This window comes from Hyperolius riggenbachi, chromosome 5 (assembly GCF_040937935.1).
Source record: "Hyperolius riggenbachi isolate aHypRig1 chromosome 5, aHypRig1.pri, whole genome shotgun sequence".
Taxonomy (NCBI): Eukaryota; Metazoa; Chordata; class Amphibia; order Anura; family Hyperoliidae; genus Hyperolius; species Hyperolius riggenbachi.
Window position 1 is genome coordinate 52096051 of NC_090650.1, and position 13955 is coordinate 52110005.

At 43.6% G+C, this 13955-nt stretch overlaps 1 protein-coding gene across 1 annotated transcript in view; it reads left to right on the forward strand.

Moving 5' to 3' along the window:
• Nucleotides 1-13955, forward strand: part of YME1L1 (YME1 like 1 ATPase) — a 48040-nt gene that overhangs the window by 13504 nt on the left and 20581 nt on the right. The window contains exons 2-6 of the mRNA XM_068235689.1: nucleotides 254-385; nucleotides 9223-9388; nucleotides 10501-10596; nucleotides 12682-12791; nucleotides 13427-13577. Of these exons, the coding sequence (XP_068091790.1) occupies nucleotides 254-385; nucleotides 9223-9388; nucleotides 10501-10596; nucleotides 12682-12791; nucleotides 13427-13577 (655 nt within the window). The remainder of the gene's footprint in view (nucleotides 1-253; nucleotides 386-9222; nucleotides 9389-10500; nucleotides 10597-12681; nucleotides 12792-13426; nucleotides 13578-13955) is intronic.

A 13955-nucleotide genomic window follows, 5' to 3' on the forward strand; every position in this document is an offset into this window, starting at 1 on the left:
TGGGCGTTGGTGCTGTGCAGTTTTTTTCTTCTTGTCTGCCTAAGTAAAGATGACGTGCAGGCTGATTGTGGATCAAACAATATGAACAAATTACATGGCGAATATCAATCATTTCTTGATCTCTCTTCAATTTTTTTTAATTTCTCACTTGTGTATTTCTCCTCCCTGATACTATTTTTTTTTTTTAGTGAAGTTCCTCGTTAAGGCAAAGCGTTGCCGTATTAAAGTAATTCTGTCTTGCTTGTTGTTACAGGTTACCGTGCCTCTTAGCCATCTCATCACAGCATTTCACTCTCCCAAAACTCCAGCCTACTTCCCAAGCTCCGCCTCCCTTCAGGCCCTCCAGCGAGAAGCTGCTGCTGACAATGAAGCTTACACTGCAGAGGTATGATCCATAACAGAACCTCGAGGCAATACAGACAGTGTTATTCAGTATCCCATCTGTCATGCATGGTTATTATGCATTACATGGCTAACTGTAAATAAAGGAAGGACTTAACACTCCATTTTTGCATAATGCTTCTTGTGTAACGATGTAGCAACTTTGTGGGCGTGTTCCTGTGTATTTTTATTTAAAATCTCAGTAAGGGAAAAGTATGTGTCTATGAGGATTAGGACAAGTCACTCCTGAAGGGATCAGTAGAACTGACTTTTTTTTTTTCTTTTAAATCTCTAGCGCTGCTGCTAATCTTGTAAGACAAGAGACAGAACATTTATACTGCGCTTTTCCTTGGTAGACTCAAATCACCAGAGCTGCAGCCGCTAAGGTGTGCTTAGTAGGCAGTAGCAATGTAAAGGTGACCATACACTTATAGATTTGCAGCAGATTCCACCATCCGATAGATTTTGGTCAGATGCCTGTCAAGTCGAATCTGACAGCAATCAACCCTTTAGGGGGTCTTGCCTAAGGTCTCCGTACTGAATAGGTGCTGGCTTACTAAACAGGAAGAGCCAAGATTTGAACCCTGGTCTCCTGTGTGCATTGCGGTAAGTGGATTAGTATGAATGGATCCATTAAAGCGGAATAAAATCCAGCATTTCTTCTTTGCTCTAAAAAATTATTTACAGCATATTATATACAATAGAAATTACAAGTTCCCAAAAATACAGTTTTTTGCTTTGAGAGCTGACTTTGCATTATATTCATAACTGGTTTTATTCATCATATGTTGAAGGCAGAAATGCTTTGAATGTTTTTCTGTGTCCAGGAGCTTCTGCACAGTCAGAGAATGTGGCACATTCCTCACTTGATACAATTAAGTAAACACAAGATAACATCATCTGCACTTAGGATTTGTCCAGATTTCTCTGCACTGAACATTGAAGTCCTGTGTGTAACCCTTTGAATGCGGTTCTAGTATGAAAAGACCAAAATTACTTACGGTAATTTCTTTTCCAGAAGTCGGAAGGACAGCAACCCTGAGACTTGTCTCCATCCACTACACACTGGACAGGAACTAGATAAAAAGATTTGCATAATTGGTTAGGTAGGAGAACATATACAAACCCTCTCATGTCCTTACCCCCTCAGTTGGCTGATTTGTACGACTAGTAAAAGACCTTTCCTGCCTGATAGAAAATCGACATTATTGCTAAAGTCTGTTCTCTCTTTTCAGAACCAGAAGGCAATATCACTGAGGAAGGCTATGGCTTTATTGGGGACAATAACCTCTTCATTCCCAGCAGTTCATTGGGGTCAGCTGCACTCAAGAGTTCTACAGACTTGGATCTTATCCAAGTGGGACAAACGCCTCTCCTCTCTGGACAAGAAATTCTTAATTCCATGGAGCTCAAACAGTCGTTACTATGGTGGATCAAACCTCACAATCGCCTGTCAGGGAATCTGTGGGAGTTTCCAACACAATGTATCATCACAACAGATGCGAGCTCTTGGGGATGGGGAGCTCATCTGGGTTCTCAGACAGCCCAAGGACAATGGTCAAACAGTGTTCGTCTTCAGTCTTCAAACAGCAGAGAGTTGCGGGCAGTCTGGGAGGCTCTACAAGCTTTCAGTGCCCAGATCCTACAAGAACATGTGACAGTCCGCACAGACAACAGCACGGTGGTGGCTTACATAAATCAGGGGGGCACAAGAAGCAGGTCGCTACAACTTCAATCTTCCAGGATGCTGCACTGGGCAGAGGGGAATGTGCAATCATTGAAGGCAGTGCACCTGAAGGGAACCCTGAATTGCTTAGCGGATTATCTGAGCAGACGGAGTCTCTCACAAGACGAGTGGAGTCACAACGACCAAGTATTTCTACAACTGATAAATTGGTGGAAGGTACCTCAGGTCGATTTGTTCGCCAGGAGAAACAATGCAAAGTGCCATCTGTTCTGCTCCCTGTGTCCCGAAGACGAGCCGTGGGCTCTGGACGCATTTTCAATCAGTTGGAGTCATCAATTGATTTACATCTTTCCCCCTCTTCATGTAATTTCCAAGGTGGTCAACAAAATTTATCGAGACAGGGCTCAAGCATTTCTGATTGTCCCATATTGGCCCAAGAGACCTTGGTTTGCGCTGCTACAGCGGTTAGCGTCGGAGCATGTTTTGCTCCCGGATCAATCGGACTTACTGATGCAAGGCCCAGCACTTCATCCCAATCTGAAGCTTCTTCAGCTTTCCGCTTGGAGCCTGAATGGCGTCTATTGAAGAATAAAGGTTTCTCTAATAGATTATCAGAAACACTTATACAAAGCAGGAAAAAGGTTACACGTCAGATTTACTATAAAGCATGGAGAGTTTACAGTAATTGGTGTGTTACCAACTCCAGAAATACGGCACAGTCCAATTCTGTCTTAGAATTTCTTCAAGATGGTTTTCAGAAGGGTTTAAGCATCAGTACCTTAAAAGTGCAAGTGTCAGCATTGAGTGTTTTTCTAGACAGAAAGTTAGCGGAGAAAGAATATGTCATAAGATTCTTTAAAGCACTGAAAATACTTCGCCCCGTTATTCAGAATAGAGTACCTCCTTGGGATCTTAACACAGTCCTGCAGGGTTTATGTGATCCTCCCTTTGAACCTCTGGAAGAAAGTTCAGGTAAGCATCTATCCCTTAAAACGGCGTTTCTCTTAGCTATAACATCAGCCAGAAGAGTGGGAGAATTACAGGCTTTGTCTATCTTAGAGCCATACTGTACGATATCAGTGACAGAATTACGCTTAGATTGGATCCGGCTTTTCTACCAAAAGTGGTGTCAAAGTTTCATAGGTCTCAAGAAATATTCCTTCCTTCCTTTTGCAATACACCATCAAATCAAAAAGGACTGCATCATCTAGATGTCAGACGATGTGTTCTAGAGTACTTACAACGTACTGGTTCTTGGAGACATTCAAATGCCCTGTTAGTGTTGTTTGCAGGCAAATTTCGAGGTAAACAAGCTTCTAAGACAACCATAGCCAGATGGATAAAGCAGGCTATTTCCTTGGCTTATTGTCAATAAGGGAAAGAACTTCCAGCAAATCTGAAGGCTCATTCAACCAGAGCAGTATCAACTTCGTGGGCAGAGAGGGCAGGAGCATCAGTTGAGCAAATCTGCAAGGCAGCCACCTGGTCGAGTCACAATACTTTAGTGAGACACTATAGACTTGATGTATTGTCTAGTGCCGATTTTAAGTTTCGGCAGAAAAGTGTTACAGGCTGTAGTCCCTCGCTAAATGTTATCTTGTATATCATCTCAGGGTTGCTGTCCTGAGACGTTCTGGGAAAGACCAAAATTACTTACGGTAATTTATTTTCCAGAAGTCGGAAGGACAGCACCCTTATTACCCACCGCTGTTTCTTATTAAATTTATTTGAAGCATCATTATGTGTGGAGTCTTTTTTACCAACTGAGAGGGTTTGTATATGTTCTCCTACCTAACCAATTATGCAAATCTTTTGATCTAGTTCCTGTCCAGTGTGTAGTGGATGGAGACAAGTCTCAGGGTTGCTGTCCTTCCGACTTCTGGAAAAGAAATTACCGTAAGTAATTTTGGTCTTTTCATACTAGAACCGCATTCAAAGGGTTACACACAGGACTTCAATGTTCAGTGCAGAGAAATCTGGACAAATCCTAAGTGCAGATGATGTTATCTTGTGTTTACTTAATTGTATCAAGTGAGGAATGTGCCACATTCTCTGACTGTGCAGAAGCTCCTGGACACAGAAAAACATTCAAAGCACTTCTGCCTTCAACATATGATGAATAAAACCAGTTATGAATATAATGCAAAGTCAGCTCTCAAAGCAAAAAACTGTATTTTTGGGAACTTGTAATTTCTAAATACAAGCCATTTCTTTGTCAGTGCTCAGTGACTTAACCACTTGCCGACCGTGCACTCATACCGCGCGTCAGCAAAGTGGCAGCTGCAGGACCAGCGACGCAGTTCTGCGTCGTCGGCTGCAGGCTAATTAATCAGGAAGTAGCCGCTCGCGCGAGCGGCTGCTTCCTGTCAATTCACGGCGGGGGGCTCCGTGAATAGCCTGCGGGCCGCTGATTGCGGCTCGCAGGCTAAATGTAAACACAAGCGGAAATAATCCGCTTTGTTTACATTGTACGGCGCTGCTTCGCAGCAGCGACGTAAGGCAGATCGGCGATCCCCGGCCAATCAGCGGCTGGGGATTGCCGCCATGTGACAGGGGACAGCCTATCACTGGCTGCACAGGACGGATAGCGTCCTGTGCAGCCCAGATTGCTAGAGGGGAAAGGTATGAGAGGGAGGGGGGGAATTTCGCCGCGGAGGGGGGCTTTGAGGTGCCCCCCCCCGCAACACCCAGGCAAGGCAGGAACGATCAGACCCCCCCCAGCACATCATCCCCCTAGTGGGGAAAAAAGGGGGGCAATCTGGTCGCTCTGCCTGCACCCTGATCTGTGCTGGGGGCTGCACAGCCCACCCAGCACAGATCAGCTAAAACAGCGCTGGTCCTTAAGGGGGGGGTAAAGGGTGGGTCCTCAAGTGGTTAAAGAGAACCCGAGGTCGGTTTGAAGAATGTGATCTGCATACAGAGGCTGGATCTGCCTACACAGCCCAGCCTCTGTTGGTCTCCCAAACCCTCCTAAAGTCCCCCTGCACTCTGCAATCCCTCATAAATCACAGCCTCGCTGACGACACACAGCATGTCACAGCGGGCTGTGTTTCTCTATAGTGTCAGTCTGCTGCTCTCCCCGCCTCCTGCAGAACTCCAGTCACCGCCTGCATCCCTTCCCTCCCCGCTGATTAGAGGGAAGGGAGGGGGGCAGGGACTGGAGTTCTGCAGGAGGCGGGGGAGCAGCCGAGACTGACACTACAGATGTAAACACAGCCAGCACAGCGCGGCTGTGATTTATGTCTGATTGCAGAGTGCAGGGGGACCTCAGGGGGGTTTGGGAGACCAACAGAGGCTGGGCTGTATAGGCAGATCCAGCCTCAGTATGCAGATAACATTCTTCAAACCCACCTCGGGTTCTCTTTAAAGGAAAACCTGAAGCAAGAAAGCTATGGAGGCTTCCATATTTGTCATTTTACGCAATACTAGTTGCCTGGCCATCCTACTAATCCTCTACCTCTAATACTTCCAGCCATAGACTCTGATCAAGCATACGCCGAACAGGTGTTTCTGACATTATTGTCAGATCTGACAAGATCAGCTGCATGCTTGTTTCTTGTGGTGTTCATATCCTACTGCAGCCTAATAAACTAGCAGGGCTGCCAGGTAACTGGTATTGTTTAAAAGGAAATAAACATGGCAGCCTCCATATTCTTCTCATTACAGTTGTACTTTAAAGTGAACCTCCGGACTAAAAATCTACTCAGCAGAACTGAAAAGGTTTGGTGTTTCTTTTAACAGTTTCACAGCATCAGAACTTTGTTTTTCTTACCAAAGCATCATTTTTAGCTAAGCTCCACCCATCAAAGAAAAAAAGCCCAGGCTTTTTTTCTCTGATGCTGTGCAGAGCATGATGGGATTTCCTATGTTGTTGTTCATGTTGCCTAGCAACTGGGAGAGGTGCTCAGGACACAGGACAGTTGGAACTGTCTTATGCTCCGTCACCTCCTCTCAACCAAAAAGATGGCTGCCATCATTAAATCAAACATTTGCCTGCTCTTTTAAAACAGTGTGGGTAAGAGATTATATTACCTATCTATTTTAATTAACATAACTAATGTAACTTAATGACAGTATGTTTGTTTAGGCTGGAGTTCCTCTTTAACTGTAGGCCATCATTTACTAAGGTCTTATTCCCACTGAATCAGAAATGGCAGTGGCTCCCATTCTGCTGAGTGGCCGCATCCCGAATCGCCATGCACTGCTATAGAGATTTGGCTGCAGAAATCTGCAGCATGCCGTCCAGTGTTGTACTGAAGTGTGATCTGGATGGCAAGCCATGCATTAGATAGCCTTTCTGCCCCTCTTGCCTGTGGGGGAAATGCTGCAGTTTGGCCCCGGGATTTGGGTTTTGTGGAAATGGGTTCTAAGGCATCTTCAGAGGTGAACAATCCTCTGCAGTCGGGATAGCATAAGTGAACTTTACCAACCTGGACTGGATTTTCATCAGTCTACAGCCTTCACATGAAAATCACATTTGAAAGCTAGTATGTTAGAAGTTGTGTTATCACAGTCTCATGCAGGTATGAGACCCCTCTGTGGATGCTGCATGGAACTGCAATCAAACAGCCTCAAATCAACTTGCCGCACTGTGATCTTTATCTAATCTACATGATGGTGGCATATGCTAACCATGTAATGGCAGAGAAGTGTTAAAGGATACCAGAGCCGAATATCTAATCATTAAAAAGCATGTAGTGGTGGGAGAGGTTCAGCAGTCACTTACTGTTTCCTCTGTTCAAAGATGTTTGCCTCCATTCCCCAAGTTATAGCCCCCGTTTGTGGCTCCTGTCCAGCCCATCCGCTATTCAAATACTGCGCCTTCTGACATAACATAGAGGCGCGCGCTCATGACTGGCGTCCCAGTGTGTGCTCTACGCAGCCCTCTGCACCTGCAGGACTTATGAGGAACAGAGGCAAACATCTTTGAGCAGAGGGAGTGGTAAGTGACAGCTGAACCCCTCCCACCACCACGTTTTTTTAATGGTTAGATGGTCGGCTCTGGTATCCTCTAAAGGGAATTTGAGGTGAGAGGGATATGGAGGCTGTCATAATTTTCTTTTAATCAAAGCAAGTGGCAGTCCTGAAGTCCTGATGTTCCTTAGTCTTTAATACAATTAGACATAGACCCTTAACCACTTTATCCACCACTACAGTATATCTATGTCCTCTGTGACTTCATCTAAGCCACAAGGACGTAGATATAAGTCTTGTAGCTGAAGCAGTGCTCTGCAGGATTGGGCATTGCTCCTGTGCACACCTCCAGCACTATCTTATGCAGCACTAATTGGTGAAAAAGAATATATGTTCCCTGAACCAATAAGATTGAGTTTGACCATTAAAGTGTTTTTTTTTTTTGTTTTTTTTTTGTTTTTTGTTTTGTTTTTATGCATAGAAAGCAGAATTGTTTGAGGGGAAAAAGTGCCATACAATGAAAGCCTAATTTGTTGTGAAAAAAAAATTCATTTAGGTGTCATAAGTAAGGATAAAGGTATTGCTGATTAAATAGGGACATAGCTAAAATGTAAAAACTGCTCTGCTCCATAAGGGGGAAACTAGGTCTGGATGCGAAGTAGTTCAATAAGAAAGCAGATCAGGTGCTCTGACTCAAGTCTGACTGAATTAGTGACATGCTTCTATCAGGGTTGAGAGTCAGACACTGCTGATGCCAGAAGATCAACAGGACTGCCAGGCAACATGTACAGTTTATAAGGAAATGAGTACAGCAGACTACATATCACACTCAGGGTAAACGTTAATCGACTGGTTTTATTGGGTCACTTACCCCCCTGGTACAGTATTTTAGTAAATCGGGCCTTATGTTTCTTGTTCCTTACTGAGCTTACTGGCAAATGAATGGGCTTCCTTGTAATGTGCAATGCTTCAGTCTGTAAAATGGCTGTTCCCATCACCTGATAGACACTGGTGTCACACACCTGTAGGAATGAGTCTGCTGTGTCATTTCCGGGAACAGCGTATCAATAGGAGCTTAGTTGCTATGGCGACATTACCCTGTATGATATAAAGGTTAGGATCTGAACTTTACCCAGTGTTCCCGTGTGCTGAACTTCACCCTATTTTTGTACACAGGCCATTACCAGCCATCTGCTACTGTATACAGCTGCCTAATGATAATTACTCTGATTATCTGGTTTCCTGTGCTGTCTTGTCTGACATACTGCTTTTGTCTTTTATCGAGTTAATACTTTTGCGTTTCATAGTTGGCGAACTAGATGTTGAAGCTGTCACCAATCTCCTGTACGCCAGTCTGTATGTTTAAGAACACCTGCCTTTCTGAAACCAAGAACTGCAAACTGCAGTCAGTTGCATCAGATTAAGAGAACCACTTAAAGGACAACTGAATTGAGGTATATGGAGGCTTCCATATTTATTTCCTTTTAAGCAATACCAGTTGCCTGGCTGTCATGCTGATCCTCTGCCTTTAATACTTTTAGCCATAGACCCCCGAACAAGCATGCAGCAGATCAGATGCTTCTGACATTCTTGTTAGATTTGACCAGATTAGTTGCATGTTTTTTACTGGTGTGATTCAGACACTACTGCAGCCAAATAGATCAGCAGGGCTGCCAGGCAACTAGTATAGTTTAGCAGGAAATAAATTTGGCAGCCTCTACGGTATATTCTTCTCAATTCAGTTGTCTTTTAAGGAACATAGCAAGAATTCAAGCTAATGGGAAATGTATAAAAAAAAAAGTTGAGAGCGAAGGCTTTGTGTCTATAGATCCTTTCCTCTCCTCTCCCGGTCCCCTTGTTGAGGCGGCAACTCCTCTGTTTGAATCCCCCACAGCGGGGGATTTCCGAAGTCTTTGGGAGTCCTCCCGAAGACAGGCAGCTCCATACTGCACATGCGTGAAAAAATTACAATACAATTGCCTTCCTCACAGACTAGCACTGGAAGGGATATTTGACTATGGTAGGTATTAGATTGGAAGCTTCGTTTGAGGGACATGTCGTGCCACGTAACAAGCAAGGTGCTGTGGTAAGCCACAAGTTTGGCTCAATTAGATGGTTTTTGTAGAATCAAATGTCTAATTGGTCAAAAATATCCTATAGTGTGTGGCCAGTTTTAGAGTGTGACATAGACTTGCAACATAGAAGAGAATATGCTAACGTAGCCCTGCTTCACCTTTCAGCCCCTTGTTAGTCTGCGGGACCTGGGCTTATCGGAGCTGAGGAGCGCCCAGCTGGACGAGATCTTTGCCAGACTCCTTCCTGGCATCCATGTGGACAAACAGAAGCCAGACTCATGCTGGCACACCTCACATGTATCTGCACAGTCTTTCTTTGAAAACAAAAACGGTAAGTACAATCTGCATTGTTTCACCCATTTCTAATGTAGATCAATGGTTCTCCTCAGGACGGTTCAGGTAGATGCTGAAGAAGAGGTTTTTTTTTTTTTTTTTTCTCTAGTGCTCCTTTTTATATGTTAGCTTGGAGTACTCCATATTTATTTATTTATGTATGTTTTCCAGTCATTTCCTTATGCTAATTGTTAAAGGACCATTATCGTGAAAAGTTGTAAAATACATGTAAACACATACAAATGAGAAGTACATTTCTTCCAGAGTAAAATGATCCATAAATTACTTTTCTGCTCTGCTGCTGTCCCTTACAGTAGTTTGTAGAAATCTGACAGAACTGACAGATTTTGGACTAGTTCATCTCTTCATGGGGGATCCTCAGTATTTATCCTCTACAAAAACAGTCCCTGGAAAGGATCTAGACAAAGATGAAGGCCACTCCCCGCTCCTCCACCTTGCGCACTGTTCTGGCAGTCGAACTGAGCAACTGCAGTTGACTAAATGCTTTGGAAAATAACGAAAACCTTGAGAATCCCCAGATCTGTCAATTTTCCACTGCCTACTGTAAGTGACAGCAGCCTAGGAGAAAGTTCACTTATAGCACAATTCACTCTGGGAGAAGTAAACCTTTTATTTGTGTTTTTCATGTATTTAAACATTTTGGTGCTCTTTAAATCCAACATATCCAAGTTAATTTCTTTAAACTCCTATATTGGGCATGATTCTCTAAGCTGTTTTTTTGTTTTGTTTTTTTTTACCTGTTTTTTCCTCTGTTTTTACCTAATTGTTACATTTTTAAGCTCCCAAAAAGCAAAAACAACCTACTTTGAGTAAATATTTTTCTTGTAAATGTGCTGAAAGGTTATTTTTTTTTCACTTAGGGCAGTGATGGCTAACCTTGGCACTCCAGCTGTGGTGGAACCACAAGACCCATGAGGCATTGCAATACTCTGACAGCTCTAAGCATAACTCAGGGAGGCAGAGGCATGATGGGATTTGTAGTTTTGTCACAGGTGGAGTGCCAAGGTTAGCCATCACTGACTTAGGTGATTTATAAGTTCTTTACGAGAAGTTTTTTGTGAATAGAGCACAATGTCTCTCTCTTTTAAGGTTTTCCCAGCACTGTTGGCGCTTTACATCCGCACCATTTGTGGCAGCACCAAAGCCCATTAAAGCAAGTTTGCACAAATCTGCAGCAGTGGCCAGGTAAATACTGAGCGCTCTCTTATAGTGCTTTAGTATGTCTTTGTTTTTCTATTCTCTTTTTTTTTTTTTTTTTCTGATTTAAATCATTCCATTGCTTTTAGTTTCTTTTGAGCAAGTTTTAAAATCTATAGTTTGAGAAGACTGTATAAATTCTATGCATGTGTTGTCAGCATTTAGGCCCATTTTATAAGTTTCATTTAATACAAGTTCACTCTCGGGGGCAACCATACTACATCAAGTTGTAATGGGCACTTTGCTGGTGCTCTCCTGCATCAATGTGGCTGAATAGCACCACTATGTTTTTCAGTTGGCCATAGCTGATCAGCTGATGCATAACTGCACAACAGGAGGGCAAGCTTCATTCACCGGGCACATGACCTCATGTGAAACAGACCAATCTGAGACTGGCAGGAGGAATGGCACAACCACTACACATTGCAAATTTTTAACACCTGTAAAAAAAACCCTCTGGCCTTTTAAAAAATGGGCAGTAGTTGGCAATGCTTACAGTGACCATTTCAATACCACATGTTCAGTGTAATGTGAGCTCTACTTTTAGCTTTACTATTCCAAGGAAATCCATCTATCAAGGACCGATACAGAGAGGTATGAAGGTTCATGGAGTAGGGATCAGGGCTGTGGAGTCTTTACAGAAATCTTCCGACTCTTCAGTTTATGAAACCACTGACTTCAGGTACCCAAAGTTACTCCGACTTGGGTTCCAAAAATTGCTCTGACTCCACACCGCTGGTAGGGACTTGCTCCATGCACTCTCTGCAACTACCTTGTTTCCCCTTAAGTAAGCCCTACATCGAAAATAATCCCTAGCTAGGATTTTGAGCATGCTCAAAATATAAACCCTCCCCTGAAAATAAGCCCTAGCAGCAGTTGGAGGAGGAAGAGGCGGCCAGCCAGCCGGGACACAGTGGTGCAGTGCCAATCGAGCAACAGTCCTGTTATCACGCAGGCACAGTGAGAAAGGCAGGATACACAACACAGTACAACAGGACATTTTCTGCTGATAGAAATATAAGGCAACCCCTGAAAATAGGCCTTGGCACATCTTTTGGAGCAAAGATTAATGACACCCGGTCTTATTTTCGGGGAAACGCAGGTATAGTAATTGTGCATAGCTGTGCAACAAGATTGTTTTTGTACTTCGTCATTTTATTTTGGCTCAGTTTATACAACCCACATTGACTTCATAGTCACTGTAAAATGTACCGTAACTCCGCTTTCCCTACAAGAAAGCAATCCACACCAGATCAGTCACTGATATGCAAATATTTTACAGGCTGTTAAAAACTTTCACAGTCCTCTTTATATTGTAGCCACATTTTCTTAGTAACGCACAGGACAGGTAGAGTGTTGGCTACTGGGGTTCGTGTCCTAGAGGGCAACTGCAAGTTGTGTAAACGGGTAACCTAAAGCTAGGTGCACACATGCAATCACTGTCGCCTGCAGAATTGGGTATCTATCTCCCAGGTGATAGTTCAGGGGCTTGATGCTGTACAGATTTATCGCTGGCATGCATGAAGGAGAGCAGTGGTGTCAGGCAGCGTTCAGCCAAGCTATTCTAGCAAGCCTGATCTCTCGCTCCAATGCATCGGATAGGATCGGGGGTGCTGTACACAAAAGATTCTCGGCAGAGGTGATCTTTAAAGGTTGTCTCGGCTAAGCTTCATCTAGTGCACCACTCCTGCTTTTCCCAGTAACTCTTCAGGACAGGTGCTCACATCCAATTTTGATTAGCCGATCACTGGCCAATTTTATCCTTTCCATGTAGGATAAAGGCCAATGGATTTTGAATACTGTAAAGTGTAAACAGATTGTGTAGCTAAGCTCTCATATTACACAGAAATAGAAACCTTGACAAATCACTGGCCAATAAAAATTAGAGGTGTATAAAGTGGATCCAAAACTTTAGAAAAGATATATAGACAAGTTACTTGCTATAGTTAGTTTTTCATCTCTGATCCGCTATTGTTGCTGCTGATACTCATTTCTTTCAGATAGGCCTCTTCTGTTTTGGTGTCTGTCCAATGTTTAAACAACTTAAAATTTTCATGAAATTTTATTGCTTAGTTTACATACAGACTCGAGGATTCAAGACCGTGAAAGGAAAAGACAGACGACTTCAGTCAACATCTGAGCGTATCGCTGGCACTGAAAGCTCCGCACCCTCCTTTATGAAGGTAATATCCTTACATTGCAAAACGATCTTGGCTTAAGGTTCACTTTAAAGTGCACCAGAGACGAGAAGCACCTCTAGTATAATACTTACCGGGGGCATCCTTAAAGAGACTCCGAGATCAATAAATGTAAAGCTCTGATACTTACCCGGGGCTTCCTCCCGCCCCATAAAGACACCTGAGTCCCACGCTGTGCTCCGCGGTATACCGATCAGCCGCAGTGAGCTTCATTTTCAGACTCAGTCGATGCCAGTCAGGATCTACAGTGCATGCGCAGACCTCCCACGCATGCGCAGTAGCCCCTGACTGATGTTACTAAGCCTGATAACTGAGCTCACCGCGGCTGAACGGCAGACTGCGGGAGGACGGCGTGGGAGGAAGCCCCGGATAAGTATCAGAGCTTTACATTTATTGATCTGAGTCTGTTTAAGCCCCGTTAAGGCCTGGCTAACTCCTGTAATTCGCAATTGTCCCCGAAAGCCTGGCTGAATTGCGGACCGTCAGGAATGCGAGGCCCGGTCAGGCGTGCTCCCATCCCTGGGAGCAATCTGCACCTGCGCAGTACTAGGTGTGAAAAATGGTGACTTCTTCAGGCTGTGTTGGTAACCATTTCATTTTTATTTTTTTTCCCCCTTTAGGGATTTTTAATGCGGGATAGGATTCTTGATGTAGAAAACCTAGAAAAAATTGCTAAAAATAAGAACATCCCAGAAGGACAGCAGGACGCATTTAAGACTGGCTTTGCTGAGGGCTTCTTGAAAGCGCAAGCTCTGACTCAGAGGACCACAGGTATGCTTATAAGGATATCAGTGGATGTGTAGCCACAGCACGGAGCTCTTCAAGCTGCCATTGGTTCTCTTATCTCTGAATACAGGAAATAAGTGCAGGTTCTCTATGCAAGATACGGAGGGTAAACTGTTCAGTTTTAAAATTTAACATGCTGCCATTTTAGATTGAACTGGATATTATGCCAGATGAGTTTTATGTAAGAAGGCTGTTTTCACACTGTGGAAGTGACTTGGAGAGAATTTAGATTTTTACACTGATGATCCAAAAGCAATAATTGTATAGTCAATAAGGAGTTGGGTGGCAGGAGTTTAATTGTACGTTTTTAATAGCCCATAGCTCTGCTTGAATATATTTGTATGTGTAAACTGCAAAGTTTTT